The 27,631-nt window shown below is 40.5% G+C and overlaps 1 protein-coding gene across 1 annotated transcript; it reads right to left on the bottom strand.

Annotated features, from left to right (window-relative positions):
• Positions 1-148: 148 nt before the first annotated feature.
• LOC306698306 (RNA polymerase II elongation factor ELL) lies at positions 149-26,771 on the bottom strand (the record flags this gene model as incomplete). Its single annotated transcript, XM_079162552.1, is given in 13 exon segments — positions 149-3,629; positions 4,287-4,331; positions 4,426-4,597; positions 5,042-5,105; positions 5,617-6,073; positions 6,694-6,808; positions 8,308-8,432; positions 9,060-9,301; positions 11,721-11,875; positions 12,355-12,482; positions 23,614-23,661; positions 26,606-26,759; positions 26,761-26,771. Coding segments are annotated over 13 exon segments (1,827 nt in total). The 3' UTR covers positions 149-3,518.
• Positions 26,772-27,631: the final 860 nt, after the last annotated feature.

Below are 27,631 nucleotides of genomic sequence, written 5' to 3'. Positions count from 1 at the left end.
AAATTGTGGTTCTTAAAAACGACATGTTTTGTTTTTCAATGGCGTCGATAATCTAATAACTGTGGAGACCAACAGAAAACCGGTGTGGTTCACTTTATAAACGGAGTAGCGCTGCCCTCTGGAGGAATCAAGACACTGTTGAATTCAAAAGAGCTTTATTTTTCATTTAGACTGAGACAACAATACACCTTTTTTTTTCTGAAAGCTTTTCTCAAGAGGATGGCATCGTGATAAAGCATCCGCCATTAAAAATTGCAAAAATATATTCCATTTCCCTTTCACCATACTTTAAGTTTTGCTGAAAAGAATGAACTATGCAAAGATGAATCCCATAAAAAGACAAACACATACAAAGCAATAAATAAACTAATTTGTTCTCCTAGGTAGATCGATTGCAGTGATTCATAATAGTCAACATATTTGATTTCACATTTCCATTGAGACATTGTTTTCCCAGTATCAACAAACCAGTTAAATGCACCAGTATTAGTTTGCTGGACTGGAAATGCAAATGCAAACAAAATCCAGGTCATTCTTCCAAATATACTTGTATGCACATAGCTGACATTAGATGCAGTTAAATTGGTGTCCTGGAAAACCTTGCATTTCTAAAATGCTGAAAAATGTCAGTGCCAACACACTTTATACATTTTAAAGGCATCTGATATCAACTGAAACAAAAAATGATGAACAAAGCACTTTGAACATTGGCAACAGTGTGAAACTACAGATGTGTAAATACTGCTGGCCCAAGTACATTTTTTTTTCCAGAATACCAATGATAGTTACATGCAGAGTGTCTGCTCTTTGAATGAAAAAGGCACCATCAGTAGTTAGCTCCTGCAACAGTAAAAAAAAACACAGTTAGCACTTGAGAGGCCCTTTACACCGAGGGTCTGGTTCCCCAAAAAACATTATGTTGACATGAATGGTACCATTATCTTCATACATACTGACTAGACTGATATTTTGCCCATGATGCATTTTGTTTGATGTGTTGTACAATTGACCAGTACTACTTAAGTAGTGTACGGGAAGCCCTTAACTGGAATTGGTTCAGTGAATCGTTAGTACTTTAAGGTCTCATGGTCTTCATGGTGATATGTGGACGTTTCCATCCCGCCACCATCAAAACACTGTTTCAGTACCTTTCTGTTTTGAATGAGAAATTCTTTGAAACACAAATAAATGATTTTGTATATCTGAGCAGGCATTGTGCTCTTGTCTTTTTTAACATCATTTGAACCATGCCACATGAATTTCCAGATCCAGTACCAGAACAAAACACTGTTCTTTTCAGTCATTATGACTCATCAGACCTTTCCTCGAGTTGGGTGGAGCTATGTGGCACATTTGCTGAGCTCATCAAAATGCATATTGGCAAAAGGTTTGTGAAATAGGGTGACCTCTGGTCCTGAGAAGAGATTCAAACAGCCAAAATAAAAATAAAAGATTTCTGTAGGGGTACTCGAGCTTTAAGAAGCCAGCATTTTTAGCTTTGATATTTAAAAGGTGAAAATCTGGGCTCACAATTCTAAGATTTCCAATAGTCAGTGCAAATAAATATTTATTTCCTTGAATTGTTCATATGTGCCAAGACACAGCAACTGTTGCTCGTCTCAAATCCTTCAAACATACCAGAAGTAACCTATCAAATGTAAAAATTAAAAAAAAAGTACATTTACATTTTGCAAAAGAGCTGCTAAGTATTCGACAATAAGCCCACTGAGTATTTTCATTGCAGCACATTATTCTGTAGATATTTCTGCAATTATTCTTTCTTTTGATAGTGGTGCTTGCCACGATTGGACATTGAATTACATCCCTTAACAGTTCATGATTATCTGACAGAAATAGAAAATAATTAAGACATACACATGGAAAAAAAACAAGAACAACACAGACAAAACAACAACTATCCAGTAACAACTATCCAGTAACTGAAATTCCTTCAAACTTAAATACATTTACAGAAAAGGTCTGGGAATGCCGTGAATTGCAGGTTAAACCAAGAACATGTCTGAACAGCGATGGCATGATCTTGGAAATGTCTGACATACATGTTAAGGCAACTATTAGCTTCATTCTCTCATTTTAAGCCATCATTAAGACAGTTGTGAGTGCAGCTACATCGATGCAAACGACAGAGAGAGAGAACAGAGAACACTGAAATTTGATCTCTATTTTCTACTTCAGGCTACAGCTAATGATAAGGTGAAATAAAAGTACAGTTTGTGGTTATTCAGATGTACCTGCCTTGGGACAGAAAGTCTAAAATGAGTCTAACAGACCTGCTAGCAGCCTCTAGAGGTCCGCCTGCTCTACACCGAAGTGAACCAAAGTGGTATGAACTGAGTGACCGCCGAAAAATTGTACGGGCCAATTTGTTAAAGGCATCTCTATTGCAATCGATCTAAATACTTCAACCAAAGCAAAATCATAGTAAATCAATGTGTGGACGGCTCGATTAACACGATAAAACGCCCCTGTAAGCTTTTTAAACTGCATGTAGAGTAAAAGGTTATGTTTCACAGAGCTTGTAGTCGTTCATCTACAGCGTAAATAACGCATGATTACTTACAAACCTGTAACCAGAACACTTGAGAGAGTTGATAATGAAAAGGCAGTTTGTGGTAGGCTACATGTGGGTGAATCTAACACTAGATGTGCTGAAGCACCATCTAGAAACCAGCATTCAGGTACTGGGAGGAGTGGTTTTGTGGCATTCCCAACATTCCTTCGAAATGACACAGGACGTTGGCAGAAAGCTACATGGTGAAGTTCCTTATGCCCAAAGAACTTTGCATATAATGCTTTAAACTTCATGTTGTGATAATTTTAGTGATAGATTGAGATACATGTTGTACGTCTCGGTCCTGCAAGAATATATATATATATATATCTTTCTTTTATGGCCGCTAACATTTTGTGGTTTGAAGGGAGATACATTGTTAATGGAGTGACCTTATCATTGTCAATATGTGATCTTATTACTGTTACAAATGAATAATTAATGTGATTCACGGTGTTGACTTTCTGTCAGCAAACAGCATTTAAACAGATTCCTCTGTTTGTTAAATATAAAGACTTTAGTAGCATTTGCTTCAACCTAAGATTGATTGTACCATCAATTTTATACTCTGTTTTTTAATATAAATCAACACATTTTTCCTTAGTTCTGACGAGATAAAGGATAGAATAAAAATCCAATTAAGCAGGAAGGATCACATCTGCTTTACATTTCAGAAAAATGGATTTGGCTTTCACTTTTACAGCAGAACAGAATCCAGCGAGAATCATAGTTGAGAACCATAATGTTAAAGGTCAACCTTTGATCACGAGTCGGTGGTCTCAGCCCACTTTTGAAAAAGAACATTGCTCCTCGATTCCATTTACACTCGGAGAAGTAAAGTGAATAGTGTCTCAGCGACTGCAGGACCCAGCTGGGCAGTCTTTGGGTCCATTAGGAGTCTTTGTGTCCAGTCATAATATACCCTGCTGAGGGTAGAAACCGGTTACTAGGAGAGTCCCTGGGCTTGGTCATAATCTGTGATCAGGCCTTTGATATGCGACAGTTTCTGATGGAGGTACTCGCATCGCTTCTTCTCTTCCCGATAACCAGGAAACTTCTGAAAAGAAAAAAAGGGCAGAAGTGAGCTTTTGGTAACGCATGTCGGCATCGTATTAACATCATAACATCATAAACCTCGCTTTTTTTTGGGGGGGGGGGTACTTCAGTGTTTCAGTAGCATAATCAAAGCCCCCAAGTTGCTGTATAAGGCACGTTTCTCATCAATTTGTGGAAGATTTCACTCACAACAAAAAATTGTAATTGTGTCAGTAGGCTAGTATATTAGGGGATTGAACTATTAAAGCCATGTCCAAAATAAAGAAGGAATGGGTTGACTTGAAGTTAGATGCCAAATGTCTTGCTAAATGACATGGGAGGTTATCCAGGGGACATGACATGAGGTGCCAGAGACAACTATCAGTATATAAACCTTGACAGAGGCAGAATTACTGACTCGTATAAATTGTTGTTCCAAAATACTCCTCACGATAAAATCTAAGTGATGTGGTAAGCCACAATGCACATTCGACTGATGTGGTGAACATATTGATAATTCATAATGTTTTAATCTATTTTTGATTTCTTTTAATTGGTAAATGTTTTTTTTTGTATCATTTAAAAATGAATATGTTCATATGAGTCTTTCTGGCGTGATGCCCAGTGTATAGTGCCACAAGTGTTACATGAAATTAGTTAAAATTCAAACAACTCTTACTTTCTTATACTTTCGGTACTTTTGTAGTATTTGGACCTCCATAAGCTGAAAAGATAACAAAAGAAAAGCAGTGTTAGGGTGCCATGTATCCGATCAGTTCATTGTTAGAGCAGTTAAAGCCTCCTGGTCCGGACAGTACCTTGTACTCTTGTGTTCCCGGGGACAGAGTGTTGATCTTTGAGCCCAACTGAACAAACATCTCTGTGATAGCCCCAATCCGATCATGAAGAGCTCTGTATTCATCGTACTCTGCGCAGAAGTCGTCTTTATACTCTTGGCGCTGCTCCAGTGCTGTTATGGCGCTGTATTTTCTGAAGAAAAAAAAAAAGAGAAAACATAAGAAGTTGTTTCTAATTTGTTCCAGTAGATGGCAGTGCAGAACGGTAGAGCCAGAGGCCTGACACGTCACTGATTTAACAGCACGATGTGTTGACCAGATGTATAAATGTAAAACATAAGGTCATGTGTTTGCTTCAGGGAAGCTTTGTGATAGCCCATTTAGACATGGCTTTGCTTAACTCTATTTATGTGAATGTTTTGAAGCTGATCCTAACCCTTTTTGGGGGTCGGTTTTCTTCTCTCAACAACAGTGGGTTAGACTCTGAAACCTAAACAGCTCAGTGACAAATGATTTAAACAACGACGTATGAGGACCCACCAATGATGTGACAATTATTTGAATTTAATTCCTGCATTATAAATCCCTTTTTGGATTTATAGCAGCAGTCAGGGCAGAGAGTGTGTTTGAATCTTACATTAAATAGTCAGGCAGTTCTTCTGGTGAGGTTCGATTGACAGGTGCTTTCTCTCTTTCATGGTCTGTCGATAGGAAAAACACACACACACATTGAAAAAAAAACGGTTAGAGTAATCTGCCAATGCAAATGCGATGATATGCCCATCATATCAAGGCTGATGGAATAATTTATCACTCTTTCCGATTAGAGATCTGATCCAAGGCGAGCAGTGACGTCTGCAGCCCCAGAGTAGGAGGCAATGCCGCCTGCTGACTCGCTCGACCATAGGTCACCCAGCTGTTTCACAGTCAATCATCAACAGACTAGAGCAGAGAGTGAGGACTGCAGAGCTGAGAAAGTGCTACAATCCGAACAACACTCACTGCTCGTTCACATTTAAATGTATCAGTTGCTCCTTGTTGGCCTCCAGCAGCAACTATAACTCAAACCCTGAGTTTTCATTTTGCTTAAGTAAAGAAGATAATGTTATGGTCCAACCAAATAATATAAAACAGACTCATGACAGCAGTAGGACAACATGAAGTGTGAGAAAAACCTTACAGAGACAGTTTTATGGTTTTAAGGACATTTACCTTTAAGATTTTCTCGGTCCTGCTTCAGGTCTGGACTCGTCTCAATCCAGTCTGGTTTTAAGCGCTCTCGTTCTTTGTCTTTGTGCTTTTTGGACCTCTTCTTTTTATGTTGGCCGTTGGTAAATTGTTGGTCAGTGCAAATGGACGTGTCAGTGTGTGGGGGCTTAGGGCTTGGTGTAGTAGGAGTTGGCTCTGTCCTTTCCAGTTTGGGAATTGTAGACGACCCGCTGAGTTTGTGCGGCGAGTACAGACCGTTTGGACTCCCTTGGAGGTGATTGCTAGTTTTGTCGAACTCCAGTTTGATCTGTACTCTAGAGTTTACATGACTAGAGGAGCTACGAGCCCCATTGGTGCCGTACTCTCCATGAGACGGCGAATGCAGAGGCAAACACTGGTCTAATAGTCTTTGTTTTTTGGGGGTCTGACAGTTAGATGGGTCCGAGGGCAATGGGCGTTTCTACAGGGGAAAAAAGGGAGAACATAGTGACTGATTAGCTTTTACCTTTGAGTGCAAGTTACATGAGATGTGCCAAATATGCCTGTATCATGTGCATGAATAGATATTTACTTTAAAGGAATAGTTTGACAAATATTTTTACCCCCTTCGTCTTTGCAGAGAGTTAGTTGAGAAGATTGACGCCACACCAGCCAACAGCTGGTTAGTTTATCTTTGCATAAGAACTTGAAACAGCTCACATGTCAACACGGAATATCTCATTTGTATTATCCATATGTGCCGGACGATTATTTGGCCAGTAACTGCGTTGTCCACGTTGATTGCCGACAACTAATCCCCGCCAAGAATTAGTGCGTCACATTACATGCGCCAGCTATTCATGTATTGTACAAGGCACATGACGGTGGTACCAATCTTCTCATCTCACACTCGGGGAAGAATGCTAGTATTCCAGTGAGGGCTATATTTAGTCTGAAGCTGCTCAATATAACTTCACAAAGATGTAGCAGTTTATCATATTTACCGTAATGTATCTGCAAAAGAGGAAGTTGCCTATCTATTCTCAGTCGTATAAGGAAGAAGAAGTAGCAGAATATAGTTCATTCAAGGTGAATAATTACCACAGAGAGATTCTTGGCAGGACTGAGATGTGATGGAGAGTCCCCGGGAGTTTTGAGGAATGAAGGGTTGGACTGGGGACTCTTCAACTGGCTACTGTGGAGAGGCTGAAGTTTCCTGTAGAAAGATTTAGAACACAGCATCTTTAGTTGGACAGTAACTGCGAGGCAAACTGCCTGTAAAGCTAAACAAAAAAAGGCAGTATGTAAGTTATAAAGCTTGCTTTGGCAGATTTATGAGCCACTAGATGAGCAATTATCCTTTATTATGACACATCTTCGAGAGACAAGACAGCGGTGGCAGCTTTTCCACAGTAGAAACAATTATTGACATTGTATCAAAGCTTTTTGCAAGGTTAGACTATGTAGTTTGTTTTGTTTTGTTGTCTCTGGTGATTCAGTCTACAGGAGGCAAGCACAAAGACTAAACACGTCCAGTGAGCAGAACAATAGCAGCAGATTTAACCTCTGTAGGACCAAACCCTCTTCTCTGGTAATCTGCTTCCTTCAGCTCCTTCCTCAAACAGACGCTACAACAAGTCACACCCCGAAATGGATTCATGCAACCTTAATCATGGCCAGTGTGAGTGGAGTTTGGAACAATTAAACATGACTGTCAATGAAATGAAAGACGTGAGAAAGTCTGAATAAGAAGAATCTACTCCTACAAATGAAGAAACTAGAGCAAATAAATCTGGAGTTTACACTATTCACAGGGCATCACAGTTTTATCACACTTGGCAAACAATTTGAAGACAATTGTAAGCTTTTTGCACTTAGCAGGGGTGGTGAACAGAGGGGGTTGTGCAATCAGCCAACAGGACTTGAGCTTTTTCCAAAACGCGCATGAAGCACATGGCCTGCATGTTTACTGGCAAGCAGAGGAAATGTAAAAAGGAATGAAGCTCAACCTGAAAAGCTCAGCCTTGCTGCTCTGAACCTTCCATTCTAATGCCATTTGGCAACTTGGTGCAGGGAATATTTTCCTATGCTTTGATGTGTCCATTAAGAGGTTCATCAGTGCAAAGAAGTAGTGATTTAGAAGCTCCCCTTTCAACATGATCACAGCAGACCTCAACATTAATGAAGTGGCCTTTCTGTATTAACGCCAGCACTGTCAAAATGCATCCATCTCTTAGTCCTTTGCCCAAAGGGGTCTCTAAAAAAAACTTTAGAGTCGTAGTTTGACATAGTTAGATGAAAAGATGCATACCACTCTCATGTGTGTAGGGTAAATCTAGGGCAACAGTCTGCAGGTGATTAGCTTAGCACAAAGACGGGAAACAGCTAGCTTGGCTCTGTCCAAAGGTAACAAAAACCCTTCCCAGGACCTCTAAATGTCTGTGTTAGTATGGATTACACAAACAAGAAATAATGTGTTGATTAGCAGGCTTTAGAGGTGCTGGGTGGTTTATTTTGTTACCCCCATGCAGGGCCAGGTTAGCTGTTACCCACTGTTTCCAGGCTTTAAGCTGTAGCTTTATTTGACACCGTCTCATCTAACTGGATTGATTTCCCAAAATATTGAACTATTGCTTTAAAAAAAAGTAATTCCAACCCTCTCAATAAAGCAAAATGAGAAAAATGTTTGTGTATTATGGCTAACTCAATACCAACCTGAGCAGGAGCCTATGGATGACTTGCTTCTCCTCCTCTAGGTATCCAGGCCATTCTCTCTGGACGTGTCTGTAGAGCTCATCCTTCAGAGAGTAGCTGTGGTCTTTAGGGTTCAGTTTACCAACCTAAAAAAACAGACAGTTCCCAATCTAAATAAATCAACAGGAAAAGAGGCCAGCAGAGGTTGTAAATGTACTTCACTGTGTTAACCTGCCGTAACTCCACCTTATATTTAAATAAAAGACCTGTTAGCGACTAAGTGGATCTGTATTATTACGCGGTAAACAGTTAAACCCCACCCTTATACAACTTAATCCTGCTGATATAAATCGAGACAAACCAGCCACTTTTAATTCTAATAGCCCAGCTGGAGACACCCCACCCACCACTATCAAAACACAATCTTTTCCTCAAAAAATAATTAAAGCACAGCCCTAATTACTGCTACCAACAGCGGTGGCACAGTCTGCACTTGATGACTGCAGTGGGACACTCAAACATTGTGAACACAGGAAATATGCCTGAAATAGACTAACTGACATCAACTTTTTATAGCTGCACAGCGGTAGTCTGTTCATTAGTATCATTAGCAAAATGACAATTGAGGAACTAATTTATGTTTGTTCTTTCAATCCTAGACCTGATATCAACTCAAGCTAAAAACACTCAATACTTTGGTATTTTCTGTTACATCTGAGTATATTTCATCATTAGTCGACTGTGTTGACAGAGCAATGTGCCAGATGTCTCACCTCATCCAGTACTGAGGTCAGGTCAGCCTTGTCCTTTGGACTGGCTCGCTCCCTCTCCAACCACAGTAGCAGCTCAGGTTTCTTGTAGGGCTTTAGGGCCAGGAGATGAATGATGCGATCCCTCAAGGGCCGGTGTGCCACAGGGCTGGGAACCAGGCTCCTCTTGTTGCTGGGGGAGTGTTTGTTGCTGCTATCTGAGCCTGATACCAGACCCTGCTTCCTCTGGACCTTCACGCACTTACCTAAGATCAAAACAAAGGGGCGCATTGCAGAGTTTCAACAGGAGATTTGTGGAAAACAAGGGCAAGTTTTTGAATCAAAAAGTTATCACGGCAGTAATCCAAAGCTGTTTTAAATGGCCGTACTGTTGCTACAACAGACACAACTAGAGAAGACCGAAGAGATTGTAACTGATCTGATAACAGGATTCAAATACGTTGACAGTATCCTGTAATAGCACAGCCAACGTATCATTGCCAATGCAGTTTTCAGGCCAGTTATACAAATCACACCCAGCTTTTAAAAGCGAGGCCTGCACACAATACATCTTATCTCTGTTATATCTCTCTATTGTCATCTTTACGTACAAGCGACAGATAGCGTACGTGCAACACTTTTATCCCAATTTGAAAAAGCTATTTAAATACCTTGAGCACTTGTCTGTGTCGGTGTCTTAAGGTAGTGTAGTTGCGAGTGGAAAACAGTGAAAAGGGGTTGACAGTAGGGTTAGCCTACTGCTGAGTAAACAGAGGAGTATGGAAACTAAAGCAACTAACACAGAGAGGCCCTTTCTTCCTGTTGCAGTACTAATGCAGTTGGACCTGTGCAGGCAGTGCTTATAGATATCTACAGACCGTAATCTCATTACAACCTTAAGCCATACTTTGGAGTTTGCTATAGGTCGAATACTAACAGTGTGTTCACGGTGGCAGCATGGTAGAGGTCTCACACAAGGGGTTTTACAGTACAGTTATACTGTTAAAACTTTGCACTTTCTAAAAGTAATTTTAGATTTCAGTTTTAGTAATATACAGTGTTCCTTGTAAGGTTCAAACAAAGTCACTTTAAATAAACTTTGCAAAATGTAACATTCTTGCAGGAGCTTGTTTCAACATCTACCTCAAAACAAGTCATAAAGATTTCATGCAAATATCCTTACGGCTCTGAAACAACCGGTACTGCCGCATTTCAACCAAGCTGCAACTACAACCGTTGTTTAATGGTGATAGATGAAAGCAGCTTGAGAAGTCTTGAGCCCCTCAAGGCAACCACAGTGTAATGATACTTCCCTTGATGACATTGATGTCTCACTTAAAGTAACTGACACACTTTAGTGGACGGATTTATGACTAAACAATAAAAATAGCAACTGTTTGCAATAATGTATCTATAAAATGGAGGAAAGTAATTATAAAATAAAATTCTTACGTAGGAAATGAATGACTTCAAAACATATTATTTTGAAAAACCTTTACCAACTTGTCCAACACCCAGTGTGCACACATGTCAGCTGTTTGTCAGTGCCTCTATTCCCCTGACGCAACTGAACTTTAAATCATACATTATTATCTAATTTGTGGACATTTTTCTACTCTGAAACCTGTAATTGTGATTTAGTATATGGAATTTGTGTCTGATGAGTCTAGCATTACTGTACCATAAAAAGACAGACAGTCACCACAAAACAACTGTGTGCTCTCTACTGCATAAGAAACATGCTGTGATCCGTAACCCATTTATTTCTCTCTCTGGTGTCCACGAGAAGGGAACGACAGTCATGTGCTTGAAATGACATGTTCAAGTAAAATGGGATGTCCTGTCACTGCGTGTTTATAACCAGGATTTGAATGTCTTTTCTAACGTTTGCATTAAGTGCATGCATGTGCTATATTAAGTGCATTTTGTGAAAGCCTCTGAGAGACTATTTCAGCAGCAAAGCGTGGCATGTAATTTGTTGGAGCCAGGTTCAACAGCTGGCTTCTACAGCAATTACCCCAAACATCATGTTGTAGCGTTTGTCTACACAACATGTTATCATACATAAAATATGATCTACACAAGCACTTAAATCCACATAGGACCTCTAAATGGTCAGATCATTTTTTAAAGTTTCAGCACGGTCAATTTAACCGACAATAACTCTAAAAACACGACTCGGACAAGGTGACGGCAACGAATAGAAAACATCAATTGCAAGTAGAAGATCCTGCATGTTAGGCCCAGATCATTCCAGGTTAAGCATGGCCTCTTCTTCAGATGCTATTCAGAAGTATTTCATCAAATGAAAATTAATTAAATTCCAGTCAGTGTAATTACATTTTAACCACAACTTCATCAGCATGAGACTTGTTAGCGCATACTTCTGGCAAACTCAATCACATTAATGGTGCTGGCAGGCAAGCTGGCACAGTGCCTGAGCAATCTGGTCAAAATGAAAGGAAAATCACAAGACAGAGAGACATCCCTCTCGCATGAATAATTGCAACGCAGCGCTTTGATCAATTATGTGATAACTTCCACACCATATGGCAATTATCAGTAGAATAAAATGTTGAGAAGCAATGGTTTAGAAGCTTTCTGGGAACATGAAAACTCTGGTTATCTGTCCTTGATCCCTACGTGCTTGAAGGATGTAGATACAGCTATTAAGCAAAAGCTTACTTGGCCCCGGCTTTATCTCAATTGCCGAGCGGCTCCAGATGTCCTTCTCCACCTGAGACATGCGCTCCCGGGTCGTCTGGTAGGAGTCATCTGTGGCACAAACTGTGATCTTGTCCTGAATGCTGCCCTGGCCCTCCAGGTGTTCCCTGCCCTCCCTGTGGGGAGACGAAAGGAGGAGAGAGAGTTAACGTTTAAAAACTCTCTGGCTCGGCTTTATTAACAGGCCATTTGTCAAACACAAGCACTGGAGATTCTTGCTGTCATACAATCATTTCTGATGTTGTGTGACACACACATAACAGGTTCTGTGAACTGTGCCTCGCTTGTAAATTCTAGTCCTGTGTTATAAATCATCTATAAAGGTTCAAATTTAACCCTTTGACACTGCAGCCACAAACACTACCTCTCTGTTCACAATTATTGCCGGTCACACCTTTGTGGTTAGTTGCGACATGACGGCCTTTTGGTGTTTTTGTAGTCTTGTTTGAATATAGCCTGACAGTGGTACTGTCTGTTGTTGCACCGAAGAGAGAAGCCACTGTTTGGTGAGGCCCTGCGGCCATAGTCTGACACCAAATTTACTACAAATTACATCTGTGGTCGGACTGTGGAAAGAGTTATGTGTGCTGCTTACCCTGAGACATACTGGTGAATGCAGTCGAAGCTGGACTGAGGCTTGTCTTTGCTGTCACTGGAAAGGTAGAACGAGAAGACTCTGAATACATCAGGAGATTCAGGTGTTGGCGCTGGGATCTTAACGTACTGTCAGGACAAATAAAGAAACAAACAAAAAAGAATTTAGAGGAGTAAAATATCTTTAGAATGAAAATTAAAAATAGCAATTCATGGTAATTTTGCTTTCACAGTTTTACAGTGTTCTCTAGCACAGTGTTTCCCAAACTTCTTATTCCTTGAGAACCCACTTTTTAAAAATGACAAACCTTCGAGACCCAATTCAGAATAATTCTTATCTATAAATTGTGAGAAAAGAGAATTTGTGCTTGAATGAAAGTTCCTGACCATCTTTACTGCCATTTACGCACCATCTTATATGATCTATGTATGTTGTACAATATATGTTTGATAAATCACAACTTTGTTTTATGCATGTGTTATTGAAAACGTATACACTTAATAAATGAGACCGAATAAATACATTTTGGCAGAGTTAAGAGGCTCTCAGGATCTCATTCTTTTCCTTTCCTTTCATCAATCAAACAAATAAAACGAATGCCTTTCATATTAGATACAATTGTATAAGTACGCTACACTTATCTGAACAATACAAACATTCAGGCTGGCTAGAATGTGTACTGCAGATATACATTTTAAATAAAAGACAATGGAAGAAATTCTACATATTGATTTGGGACCCGAATAACATCTCCTGCGAACCACCTGTCTTTGGGTATGACTGAGCTCGCACCCTCTCACATGCTTCAGTGTACTGTATCTGCTCGCAATGCTAATTTGAGTCATGTGTTATGTAATAAGCATGTTTTATTTTTCCCAGATGTAATCTGATCTGATTCAATGTAATCTCAAAGTGGGAAAAAAACCCTGGATAAAGTAAATCAACAAAGCAGCTTCTTTTACTCAAACCGATTAGAGCTAACTTGACTCACTGTTTCTTGTTTTCTTTCTGATTTTTCACTCGATAAATGTGACCTAAATAATCTTCCACTTGGGCCAATCACAGAGGCTACATTGTACCTCCCAGGTCAGGGATGATGACCTGTAGCCAGTCATGGGGGGAGCCTGTCTGAAAGGCAAAACATAACAATAGTATAGCAGACAGCTTTTTCACTTAGACGTTAACCTCCTCTGTCACAGACTGTCCGCCGCTCCCTAGCAACAAACAAGCCAGCAGGGTGAAGTCTATCTCTGTCAGCAACCTCTTACATAAAATGACCCAAAAACCTACTTCCACTAGAAGGACAATTCAACATAGAAAGTCATTAACCAACAGGTAACATGCCCTTTAAAAACACATTTGGCAGGGGCTCTCTTCTGCACCGCCTGCAGCTGTGTTTCAGCCTGAAAATGGACAGTTTAGTACTTGTGTTGATCGTGTACTGTCCTAGATCCAACAGAAGCCCCGTGTTTATCACCCATTCTTTACAAGCATGAACACGTGCTTACTGATGAGTTGTTCTTAATGTGAGAAGGCTGCAACAGCTCACACCACACAGGGCCTTTTTCAACTGCAGGTCTCAAAAACAATGACAGTCAGATGTACTTGAAGCATGCCTCTTTAGTTATCAGTCATAAGTGATTGATTATGAACTGACTGGCCGAGAGCACAGTGTCCCTGGCAGATGTGGCAGGCAGGACTATAGCTGTCACAAATGCCCAGTCATGCAGCAAAGCCATAAGCATTTTTTTTGCAGCACGGAGCCAATGAACAGCTCCTCGCCTCGACACCCCTCCTCCTCTTCCTCTTCTAAAACCCAAATGCATGCTATTCACCCCACCCCCATCAGCCTCCAGCTTTCCTTCATGTGCACAAGCCCACCCATGTCAACACAAAACGCAAAGCAGCCCACAAGGCCATGAACACTTAAGACACACAGCTGACCATTAATTCTGACCTATTTATGTCTGACCGTTCTCAAGAAGTGGTAAAGCCGAGTCCTGCGTACGTCTGCTTCGGGTTTTACGCTAATTAAGGACGATCAACCAAAAAAGCATCAAAGTGAGCAGAGACAAGAGGCCAGCCGTGTCCTCAGGACCTATTACTTTAGTAAAGTAGTAGGAGCTTCGACCACAATTAGAAGCAACAAGTCACTAAAATGGGGTTATTGACGTGGAGGAGGACACGCAGAAGAACTGCAATTTAATTTGTTTAAAAAACGACAGTCCTGTTAAACAAAAGCTTGCTTGTGATGAGATGAGAGCGCACATTTACACATTTAGCATCGCAATAGTGCCACCACGTCCCCTCTTTCAGTCGATGGCAGCAGCATGAGCCCCCTCCAGTCATGCATTAGTTTTGCCCGTCACCCCCGTCCATGCCACCGTGCACACTTCACATTCTAATTCTAATCAATGTCACTCAGGTCAGACTGTTCAGAGGTCGCCCCCGTTTTATTCACAGCTTCCTTCTCAAGCTACATAACCATATGTCATTTAACCCATTAGTTCCCAGTTTCTGACTCCTAAAGGAGAGCCTGTCGGTCTAACATCAGGTTCACAGACAATAACACAACATGAGACTCTAAACTTCAAACTTCAAGGAATAGTTTTTGAAAAAAACGTTGATTTCTACTTTCTTGCCGAGAGTTTGTTGAGAGTGTATACAATAAATGTAATGCTTCAGCCAGCCCTCAATTAGCTTACTTTAGCACAAAGACCGGACACTTTACACTATGCAGGTAACAAAATCTGCAAACGAGCACCTAAAACTCACTAATTGGCATGTTATATCTGGTTTATTTAGTCTGTACAGAAACAAAAGTGACTCAAATTACAACCTGTCTTTTGGCAGAAGATGTAATGTAAACATCCCTGTAAAAATGTGCTTTTAAACCAATCTTGGGAAAGTTTGACTGAACATCGGTCACTAAAACAAATAATGTTACTGTAAGAACAGAATGATCCTTAACAAACTGAGTCAGTACTGTCAGTTACATAGCAATATCTACATAAAGTTGCCACAAGAGCTAAACCAATATTTTGGCTGATTTAAACTAATTCCAGATATTTTGGTATGGGTGTATACAGCATGTTGGCCAATAACAAAGACAAAAATTATGTTTTAGGTGATTATGACATTATTGGCCATTATCAGATTTCTCTCAAATATTGATATCAGCATCAAAAATTCTGTATCAGTCAGACTATTGTCGCCACCCTACGGCTACTGGTCATACCAGACCAAGTACTGCTGTGAATGCAAAACACCAGATTGTATTGCATTTAGCAACGGTGCTTTTATTGCTATGGGTTGAAGTTTTCTTTTGTAAGCGGAAGAATGTATTCTTTCTTCTTTCGAAACGTTATATTGTTTTGCTTTAATGGTCTGAACCCACTGGCAAAAACAGGTAAAGTTCAAATCAAATATGTTTTATTAACTAATAGGTCATTATTAGACTTTGTCCATCTGTTTGGTGGTGCAGTTGAAACCTTTATGTGTGTTTATAGTGGGTGGAGACACCCTCCTTACTTGATAATAATTATCACTTCAGGAAATAACTTATTCATGACCACGTTTCCTGGTCAGTCAACAAGAACAACAAGAACAACAAAAGGAACCGACTCAACAACCTTGTTGTAGTCTGAACAACAAGAGATTTACAGATTTCAGCATTAAACAGTGACCATAGAATACACTTAACATCACAACCAAATCATGCAAAGTGGCCAGTGTTACCATCATCCCGCTCAGCCTGATTAAATTAACTTTGACTTTTCATGTGTTTAGTCAGTGACACCATTGTGCCCACAGGTTTGTGATCCTGACGCTGCTGTCAGTCAAGTAGTAGGTGCAGATTTACATAGAGAGGCTGAGTCATAGACATCTCCATATGGAGCTTTGCTCTGATCCCCTGAGGCCATGTGTTTTCGTGTATTGTCGTTTTGCCTTCTTTTCGGCTGAGGAGGCCTCACACTCCCACAGTGCAGATGCAGGGAGAGAGGTCAAATATCTAGCTGATGGTTTAGGCTCCATGTTAACAAAGAGAGACTATCATCAATGCACAGAAGCTATGCACAGAAGCTGTCATAGTGGCTAACAGAGTTCAGAGTTCAGACTCTGCTAATAACAGCTCATTCAAGGACTGGTGAGTCATGTACACATATCCATGTAACAGACATATTACTCAAACTGCATGCGTTTCTATAAGCATTTTGACAGAAAATTGGTGTGCAAGAAAAGTGCATTTTTGAAGTGTTACATGCTTATTAATGGCCACATCAATACTTTTATTGTACAGCAGACATAAACTGTAGAGGGTGATAATGTTCTGGGGCACAAAATTAGACTATAATCTTATTATGTATAAACGGAATCCTGCAAATGACCCCCTTCACAAAGAGTCAAGTATTTTTTTTAAACTCATTTTTACTGAAGTTCTTTTAATTTAAAAAAAAGAATATGGCATTGTAGTTATTAAAAAGACATTTAAATTTTCAATTATATCAAAATCTTTTCTGATGTATAATTTGAACGTGCTATTCTTACTGTCGGAGTTCTTAATTTTATGGAAATAACTATTAAATCAGCGTTTATTTGTCCAGCTCTGAACCAGGGAAAGAATAATTAAATTGCTTATGCTCCATAATATTTTAATTATGATTGTGAGAATCCTTTAATCTGATGATGAATTAATCTGAGCAAAGCTTAATGGGGTATTATTGTCATCAGAGTGTACTAATAACATGTGTCAGTTAAATCAAATGTAAAAAGGAACAGAGCAGTGAGAGCTGTGTGCAGTAACACCCCCCGTTATCATGATGTAAGTAAAGTTTAGCCGTTGGACAGTTACAGTAAAAGACCCCAAATGGCATCAGAACAGCAATCCTTAACACCTCGTCAGTGTAGCCCCCCCATGGGGCATACGGGCTGATACAATAACTGCCTCCGTGGCCTCGGCCCAGCCACATCTGTTACTCCAGGCCCTGTGTGTTTGGAGATGTCAAATACTTTCAGGCTGTTGTAAGGTGTGAACTGGACTGGAACAGAACATCTTGGCAGGGGGCTCAGCAGTTGAACAAGGACAAAGGACTCCGCCAGTGATGTCCTTGTAAAACTTCATCTTTAACTCCCCACGGATGTTTAACCTGCTCATCTTTGATGAGGTTAAACAGAGTTCTTAATCCTGCTATCTGGTGAGGAAGTAAAACACTTCACTAAAGAGATCTACTGTCTGGTCCAGTCCAAACATCTGCAGGGAAAGACGAGAGGATAGTTTCTCTCTGTTTTTCTTCTCTTTGCTCTCCAGATGAAAGCAAAAAGGCAAGGTTCCCAGCTTTGGTATTTGGCATGGCAACACTGAGATGGGAGCAGGCGCCTGGATATGTGATTTACTCGGAAGCCTTTGCCTCCTGCCCCTGTCTGTACTGACACTAGTTACCATTGTCTTCTCATCTGAGCCTACTCAGCCATAGCTGCTCTGTGAGCTGCCCGTCTTTTGTTCTAGCTTCTTCCCCCACAAAGCTGAGTGCAATGGCCTGTCGGGCCGCCTGGATTATTCATGAACAGCGGGGACGTGTGGCTGTGTGTTGTTGGAGGGTAAAGGGAGGGATTGGGGGTTTGGGTGTTAATGGAGGGAGGGAGGGAGGGAGGGGAGGGTGGGTGGGCGGCGGTGTCTCCCAGTAGAACCAGTGCATGAGGGATGGCCCTAAAAAGTCTTCCTTTTGGAATGTGACGAGCAACTCAGCAGAGAAGAGGGGGATGGATCCTGGCGTGAGCAAGTGTATTTGTTCCTATTTAATAATATAAAGGTTTATATGTTGGTGCAAAGTTCAGATTATACATCATATAATGGACTCCACAAGTTGAGGCATTGACAGGAGAAAACATTCAACTGTCAGCCATGTTACATTGTCACATGCAGACAAGCAAGTGCAGTGTTTCAGAAAAACGCAGGGGTCACATTATTTATGCTAATTTACTGTCCCCGAGCTTTCTACAGTATGATCAACAATTCCACTGTGACTCATTTGTTAAAAGCAAACCGTATGACATCCCCTCTGCCAGTCTACATCATGCTTTCAGTGAGCCTTGGATGGATGTGGTGGTTCCAGTGCTTGAGGATCTATTCATCGAGGGGGGTTGGTAGAGACAGGAAAGCAAAGAAAGGGGGGTGGGGACTGACGGGAGTTAGTGCGGGGATATGGGGATGGGCAACTGACGAGCATCCCCCAAGGTACTGCCTGTTATGCCAAGCAGAATCAGTCTTTTTCCAAGAGGCTGGGGCTAATCTGTCAACCTCAACAAACACTCTCCGTCTCCCCTCCCCCGATTCCCCACCCCTCCTAACTGTAGGTGCCTTCCTCTTTAGGGATGGAGGTTTTTAAAGCCTATGTTAAATGTTAGCCTACTTTTTCCTCTATTCACAATATGTAAGGAAAATCTACATTTATAAAACAAAACAATCACTCAGACTGTGTTTTTCTGTGAATGAATTCCCCCATCCAAACCGTGCCTAATTTGCATTCGATGGTGCCAGTTAGGAAATTCCTGTTACACGCTAGTTATTAGACCGCAGATGCACTGACACCAGTAATGTGTTGATAACTAGCCTGTTTCACTGCAGCAATTCCACAAACCACTTGGAGCATTGCACTATACTCCCATTACTTGAAATTGATGTCCAAACCCGATAAAAGAGGGGGAAATCCAAAACATGCATAGAGATGTGGTGTGTAAAATCAGGTTGCAAAAGGTGAGCAGAATAATGCACTCATTGTGCTCAAATGCAAGTAACATACAGGTGTAAGAAAAGACAGGTATTTTTTTTATGTTTCAGGTGGTTCGCTTTGAGTTTAATAGTATATTACAAGTAGAAAACATTACAAGTGTCAAGGCACACTATGCTTTATGTGGTGGACTTATAACTTTAGAGATCACAATAAGACCGTCCTTTTTGTGCAGTGTGTCTCTTCCACCACAAGAGAAAACAAAAAAAGGATTATTTAAGCCTGTTAAAGCTGTCTATCTTTAGGTTAACAATACCTCATGGTGTTAGTTTCAAGCTCTTGGGGTTAAGCTTCCTCTCTGCTGTACACAAAAACACTGCCCATGCTCGCTTGCAATGTTGCTATTGCTCATATCCGGTTGTGCCACATTTAAATCTGAGAATATGAGAAAAATGTTTGTGATAAGACTCCTCAGAGGCCAGTGTATGAACTGTTTCCTTATTGTCAACATTGTTTTCTTTTTACAATACCAAATGACTAATGACTAAAAAACAACAGGTTTGCATCAGAAGTCATTTAAATGGAAAGTTCGCTATGATAATGTAAATATTTAAAGATCTTAACGACTCCTGGTTTGAATTCATTTAGATAGCAGAACGGGGCTTAGTTCTCTTGAAAGATGTTAAACATGTTCGCTATGTGAATATTATATAGCTACCGACTCTTCTGTGAACACAAAACACAATAAAACTGACTGTGAAATGTAATATACGCACACTGTCACACAATCCGCCAGGGTCTCCACAAAAACAAGACATTTTAAGTAAAAGAGAGCACCACACTGCCATGAATTACACACAGCATAATTAGCATTATATTTAGTCATTCCTCAGATTTTGATTCTGATGCCAATACCCACAGATAGCCTGTGGGGTGAATGAGCACACAGAACATTGTCTGTTGCATTTCCTTGTGAAACAGCATCTCCACCCCCCCCCCCCCCCCCCCCCATTCATTGTCTCTCATTTCATGTCAATGGTAAAATGTTATGGTTGTTTTAATCTTTCAAGGCTTTGCTCGCTGAGTTGTGGGATAACAAGCCTGTTACTTAATAATCAATCAAACGGCCACTTTTTTTTTTTTCAAGCAGTTATTTAGTTTTTTTCTCGCTGCTATTTCCAGTTTCCCAGGGTGACAGTTCCTTCTTTCGTCTTTGTGGTTCCAGATTATCTTGGAATGTAAACAAACAACACAAAGTCACAACAAGAACACACAACTGTGTGTGCGTGTTTTCACTGTTTCTACTATTTTTCATTTTTTTTTTTTTTATCACATATTTGTGTCCAGTTTGTGCCATTTATTTCGAATCTTTTACAGCACTCTTGCAACCGTACACTACTCCACTAAAACCTTGCCACAGTCACATTGGCATCCTTTGAAATCTCTCGTTGGAAGCAAAAGAACACAATAATGACAGGGGAGCTAAGTACAGAAAATTCCTCTTTTACTGAAGGATCTCATGAGGCTTGTTCCTAAAATATACTGTATGATCCAAAGATCCAAAGGCCAAATAGCTCTGCATAAACACACTCGGCCTCAGACGAGCGGAGAACACAGAGACTTGTGCCTCGCTTAACACATCTGGATGAATAGAGCGGCGTGTGCCCTTTCAGAAACACGTGGGACAACTCTCCCTCTCACTGCTATGCCACTGGGAGAGGAAGGCTCTCAAACCACATTCCTGTTATTGTTATTCTAATTAGCTTCCAGGAAGAAAAAAAAAAGATGTGCGCATGCACACATACACACTTGCACACTGCAAAAGCTTATTTGCAGTGCGAGCGGGAGGCGAAGCAAAGCGGCGAGGTGGCGGGGGGTAGAGTCAGAGCAGCCGTGTGTGAGATAGAGGCCCTGATGTCTCCCAAGGATTCAGCCAAGACATGGGGTGAAATGGCAAAATAATCAAGAGGGCCGGCGGGAGGGAGCCCAGGGGAAGCTCAGCCTTCACACACAGTCGTCATGAGAATATCTTTAAGAGCACCTCTACATTCCCCCTCATCCCAACACCGCTGCCTTCATGTGACAGCTGTGCACATAAATACAGACAGGGCCATAAACAAAAACAATTACTCTGGCAACTGCAATTCAACATTCATGAACTGAGGAGGAAACGAAACTGATTTCACACCCGACACAACAGCGTAGAGTATTCCAACGTAATGCCCGTGTTCACTACAACAGCATTATGTTCAGTGGTACAAAATAATACTGAACCACTCAATGCCACAGCTTTGCAGTGTAACAGGTGAGATACAGTGCTCACTAACCCATACAGACGTTTGAGTGGAAATATCAAGACAAAGCAGTATAAAGAGCACAATAGCAATGGACAGAACACATTTCCTAATCAATATGTACCCTGCAGCTTGTATCTGATAAATAACAACTAGCACAAGCTTGATTTCTTACTAAACAGTTATGGATCATGCCAACAAGCAGGCAGCGTCACAAGTACTAAAAGAAAATAAGCACAACGATGTGAAATTCCTGGCCACGGGAACCCTGGGAAGCTCTGCATATATTCCTTAATCCCTGGTGATTCTTTCAAAGTTATCCAGAAACCTATTTTCTTTTCAATCTGCAGCTTTTACTTCTCTAATTTCATCATAGTTGCATCACAGACTACACTTTTTTTTTGACATTTCCTTTCACTGCTCTAAACGCTAGTTACTGATAACCCATTCGGTTCACTTTCCTCCAATATCTTCCAAGTTTTAAGTCTGTTTATGCCTAAAAATAGAGTTTAGCTAGATTCAAAAGCAGAATTTATTATATTGTAATTTGTAAGTTCCACAGTTGCCTTGAACAAGTTTTAGAGGCATCGGAGAGCCTGTGTCTTTCATCGCATGATTACAAGCTTGGCAGACAATTTACAATAGTAGGGCTAAATGCTGCCGGGTCAGAGAGAAAGGCAGCCGAGAAACCTCAGCGTGCTATTTCTCGATAGGAGCCCTGGCCCCTGATACCGCTGAGCCCTGGAGTGATGCCAGGACAGTGATTTGAAAAATTCCTCCGGTTTTCGTGGCCCTGGAAGTGCCCCTTTACAGGAAATGTGACATGAGCGAGCACAAAGATCAGAGAGAGGCAGTCGTGGCTTCTGTGACGGAGCTCTACAGCTGGCAACTGGCACAAACCTCTTCCCTCGCCACACATGACCTCCTGAAGCTCATGCTGCTTTTGGGGAAGAGATGAGCTTCAGCAAATAAAAACTAGCTGCATCTGTGATGCTGTAAACCTCCAACCTGGAGACACAGATACTGGTTATCTCCTCAGCCTGTTTTATGCCAGACTGCCATGTTCACCAACAACCTCCCCCCACTAACGGCTTAATCTGGCCTCCCCCACTACCAATGGTTGCAGCTACCTCATTAATGCCCAATCGTCCAGCTCGGGGACTATTGTCAGAGGGGGAGGGAGCTCGTGCTCGAATTCCGCAAAGCAATTTGAATATGTAATGTGCCAAACGTGATATAATCACCAAATCCTATTCAGTGATTAAAGAACACTTAAATTGCACTCACTTAACATTTCTTCACAGAAAGACTCTCATAAGCAGGTTAATCTGCTGCTCGTTTTACAGATGTTTCATTACATGTTTACATTATTTGTGTTTTGGACACATTTTTGCTTCCTGCCAGGCGACAAATTCCACCGCTCATGTATCATTCCCGTATTTCAAATCTTTCATGTCTGCATGGAGACACGGGGGCTCCCTGGGGTTCGCCAACCCCCCTATACCTCCTCCCCCTCCTTGAACAAAGCCTCCCCAGTTGCAAGCCTGACCCAGTAACCTGGCTAGCAGCCTGGGGGTATAGCGTACCCTGTCTCCGGGCTTCCAGGGTCCGTGTGAGCACACAGGGCCGGCATTTGTGTACAGCGCGAAGTCACTTTCGTCGATGCGATCGGCTCTTGCAGGGATTAGAACAGCTTCTTTTAGACGGGAGACGATTTTGTGGTGAATGTGTAGCAGCCTAGCAGGCAGATCCAGGGAGGGTGTAATAGTGGCCCGGATAATCTGGCCGGACACATGCATCTTTCTTCTTTACAGACACTTTACAGGAATGCCCTCTTGGTTTTAGTGCCACGTATTTTTGTAGATTATGTACTTTGTCTCTGTATGTACACATGCATTCCAGGCTATTCAACGCAACAACGTATAACTGAGCAAAGTAGCGACACCTTTCCATCAGACTTTGGGCTTCTGGTGCATTCAAAACAGCCCTATACCGCCGCGTTGATCACTGGATGTTTCCGTTTCTTTGAAGAAAGAAAACAGTCCAAGGCAACAAAATAACCACCAACAGAAATGACAGTCGGTGTGGATTTTCAACCTCTTCGTGGATGCATGCAAGCGGTTAAGAAACAAATAAAATGTGCAGATAAACTGTCACAAGAGAGCTTCACAGCAGATCACAACTAATTAGAGCATTCAAATTCTCAGGCATTAAGGAGAGAATGCTAAACATCTTACCCCCTGGCTTCCCTTGAAGCAAATCGCTGGCTGATTCGATAGTGATGCCTGAGGAGAGAGCGAGAGAGAGAAAAAGAAGAATCAGGAATCATGTTTAATCTAATGGACAGCTCATACATTATGAGTGAAAATATATCGCCATTGTTCTATAGCTCTGCTCAGTGGGTTTCTCTAGATAACAGCAGTCGGGTTTGATTAGACAAGGATTGGTAAACTTTCCTCGTTAAATGCCAAAACGTTGCCATAATTGCCATTGCCCATCCGTCTTTGCCCTGATGAATTGCTGTCCTATTTCTATATCATTAAATCTACAGTTCAGGGGTTTCTGGCCCTAATATTCTGAGGAATGTGTGTGATCTATCGATCCACAGCCTACAGACAACTTTGATTGCGTCAGTCAAACTGACTTGTGTGTTTCAGCTGATTTTCCCTCTAAATTAATAAATTAATAAAAGCTACAACAGATCCCAGAGGAAAGACAAAGCTACTTCTGAAACAAGTTATATATATTTTTAATGCACTTTTTATAAGTCCTGTGTGCTGTGGTTTATAACTGTAGGGCCTTCCAAGACCACCGTGTTATTCTCCACAACATCATATTGTTCTTTTACCCCCAACTGATAAATAAATATTAAAATCATAAAATATACCTGCCTTTGAGGCAACATGATACATAGTTAATAGATGGGGACATTAATCTGTGAAGTACAGCTGTGCCTGTGATTGACAGCGCTCTTGATTTATTATTAATAATGGTTTGGGGAAATGTCTTCCCTATTGAAGAGAATTGTTCTGATTTTCTTCATCATCCGATAGCTTTAATATTGAATGGAATAATAAATAATAGCAATACAGCCATAGGGCTTATCACAAGTGGGAAGCTTATTTTTATATGATCATTTGAAATATTACAACAATGAATTCATATTTTGGAGTATTCACTGCAGCTGAAACAATATGCCAATTAATTGGCACCACTGTCTAATAAGTTACCTTTTACAAAGGCCGTGTAATAGCTTCATAGATGTCAGTTATAGGTTATATTAGTAATTAGTATTAATACGAATTTCAATGTCGAGGTTGCCAGGTTGTGACAAATACACTTTACCACAGTAAATTTGTCAACATCTTTTTTTATAACTGCAGACAAGATGACTTATTAAAGAGTGAGAAACTAAAGGAGTGAGTACTAAAGGATTACCAGCATTTATAAATGCCTTATTACAAAACAGAAACAATAAACACTAGCCAAAGGGACATTTTACAACCTGGCCAGTCAAGAGTTGTTAGTGATAGATACCATTACTTACAATAATACACTTTTATATAAAGAGTGTTTTTTTAGATAGTGGTACAATTTACAGAATCACGGGATCAATAGAAAACGAATCAGCAACTGTTTTTATATATTTGGACTGTTTGTTAGACGAAACACGACGTTAAAAGGAAATAATTTAAGCTCTGGGAAATTTGTGATGTGATTAGTCGATCAGGAGAAAGTTACTCTGCAACTATTTTGATAATCGATTGATTGTTAAAGTCATTTTTTAAGCAACAGGGGCAAAGTTTCACTGGTTCCGACTTGTCAATATTTGCTAGTTTTCTAAGTCTTACATAAAAGTTAATTGAATATATTTGACATTTGTGTAATTAAGATTATGGCATTTTTCTGTATTTTCTGTCATTTCATAGAGCGAAGAATTGCTCAATTACTTGAGAAAATACTGGACAGATACATTGTTGCAGCCCTAATTTGATACAATGAGAACAGTTTATAAACAAATCCCATCTAATAACATAAACTCTTTCAGCTTCAGAGGCTCCTGAGGACAAAATCTCAGTGGGAGTCCAGCGGTCTATAACAATATTTTCTGGGGTGGTCTTTCACTTGGAAAAGTTTTGCAGTAGCCCTCTCCTGCCTTCCTGCTACGGCCTGGAAGAAGCTGTCAGGCTGTGTGAGCTCTGGAGTTTACTCTGCTTCACAGACCAATGAGCTGCGGAGCTGGGCGGGCTTCCAGGCGTGTAAAGGGCAAAAAACAATAATACACAAGAGCACAGCGACAACTTGTCGAGCCCTGCCACCGAGCCCGATGCAGACTATACAGCTCAGTCTCATGTCCACGCTTTTTTTTCCTTCACTGTGGCAACACTTACAGTATTTGTTTTAAAAAAAGAACTAAACAACTATAAACAAATGAAGCTCTAACTGCAGTAATAACTGTGGGACTTAACTGACTTATCAAGCACTGCTCTAACAAAGACCATTTGGAGAGACTAAATTATCTTCATCTAATCTAATGGACCATCACAGCAATAAAACAGTCTCCGGATTCAGAGCAGTCGAATAATGTGCTTGGTAGCTTGTTCATTAATTTATTCACGTGAGCAAAACGAGCTAAAAAAATGCCTTTTTTTTTTTTAAACCTAAAATGACTGACAATCATCTGTAGTCGTCTATACTCTAAATAATGAATTTCACATTCTATGTATGTTTAGAAAAGCGGAGAAAACAGCAAGCTTTCAAAGCTCAGGGCATAATCGCAAATCTGTCATATGGGAACTTTAATACCGTTTGTTTTTTTCGGGAGATTATACGCTTTGGTAAACAAGTAGACATGCACAATTGAAAATAGCCGGAGCCTCTTCTTTTCCGCACATAACAATTTTTACTCAGGGCTTACAGGGGAATTTAATGAAATCCTTTCATTCATCAAAGCCTATTGAATTGCCTGTTATGATCATACTTAATAAAGCTTAGTCCTCTACTGTATAACAGCCAACATCATTTATCAGCCACCAACGCGTCTGTCGATGTGATCTGAGCTGCTGAACTATTTCAACTATACTTTTTATTCTACGAGAAGGGAAGAACAAACTGCGTTTCCAAATTGTGATTTTTACAGTTCACGGAGTTGGGAGGCGATTCAAGAAAATGAACATAGCTGAAACAACACACACACGCTCCAAAGTTCAACACGATGGTTTTTCCTACCTTCAGGTTCTGGTAGCCTTCGAGGGTCCGGATGGCAGTGTCAGTGAGTTTGACGTGATAAAGAGTTTGATTCGGGGTGTTTTTGTTGATTTGGCCACAGGAGAGCCCATACCGATGCTCCTGTCTCAGCGCTGCCATTTCTACAACTGAAGACTATTGGCGACATACTGCCTGCTACGTCACGGAGGAGAGAGGCTGTGGGCGGGGCTAACACACACGTACACACAAACACACAAACACACATTGACGTAAACAAAACTATTTTACGTCCGCTTCACAACACACACTCGTTGGACATTTGTGCCCTCAGCGTTTTGGCCCAAGTTGCAATCCAACAGGATCTTTTGTAAATACACTCGATGTGTTTCTGCAGCACACCCAAGAGGAAGTATTAATACACCTGCATGAACATGTACGAGTGAGAAATCGATGCCACGTTGGAAACAACATTTGTTTTTGTTTGTTTGTGCAAATAAACATCGTATAGTAATTGTAATTAAATCCAAACCAATTCAAACTTGATTTATTACTGAAATATGTCAGTGGTGGAAGAAGTGGATCATCTGAAGTAGCAATAAATAAACACAACAAAATAAAAGTACTGCATTACATGTAAAGAAATGCTGAGGGTAAAGAGGTATTTACAAGAAAACCTTAAGTAGCAAAAGTGCTTATTACATTATTTAAATTTATTTTGGCTGCAAGCAATTATTTGCTGATTAATCACTGATTTATCTCCCAATTATTTTCTCGATAAATGAGATCACAGATGATTATTTGATTCTTGTCTTCAAGATGTTACAAATAATTCCCCTCACAACTTCCCGGAGTCAAAAGAGACATAATAATAATATGTCCTGCTTTCGCTGATCAGCAGTCCACAACCTGAAGATATTCAGTTTACACACAAAAAGAAGAAGTAAATCCACACATTTCAGAAGTTGCTATGAGAAGGTTTGGCATTTTTGCTTAAAATACAAAAAAAATTATAAATCGATATATCTAAAGTATGATAATGCGTAAGCA

This window comes from Pholis gunnellus, assembly GCF_910591455.1.
Source record: "Pholis gunnellus genome assembly, chromosome: 7".
NCBI classification, from domain to species: domain Eukaryota; kingdom Metazoa; phylum Chordata; class Actinopteri; order Perciformes; family Pholidae; genus Pholis; species Pholis gunnellus.
The sequence above is the reverse complement of the archived record's forward strand: the minus strand, read 5'-3'. Positions and strand labels throughout refer to the sequence as shown.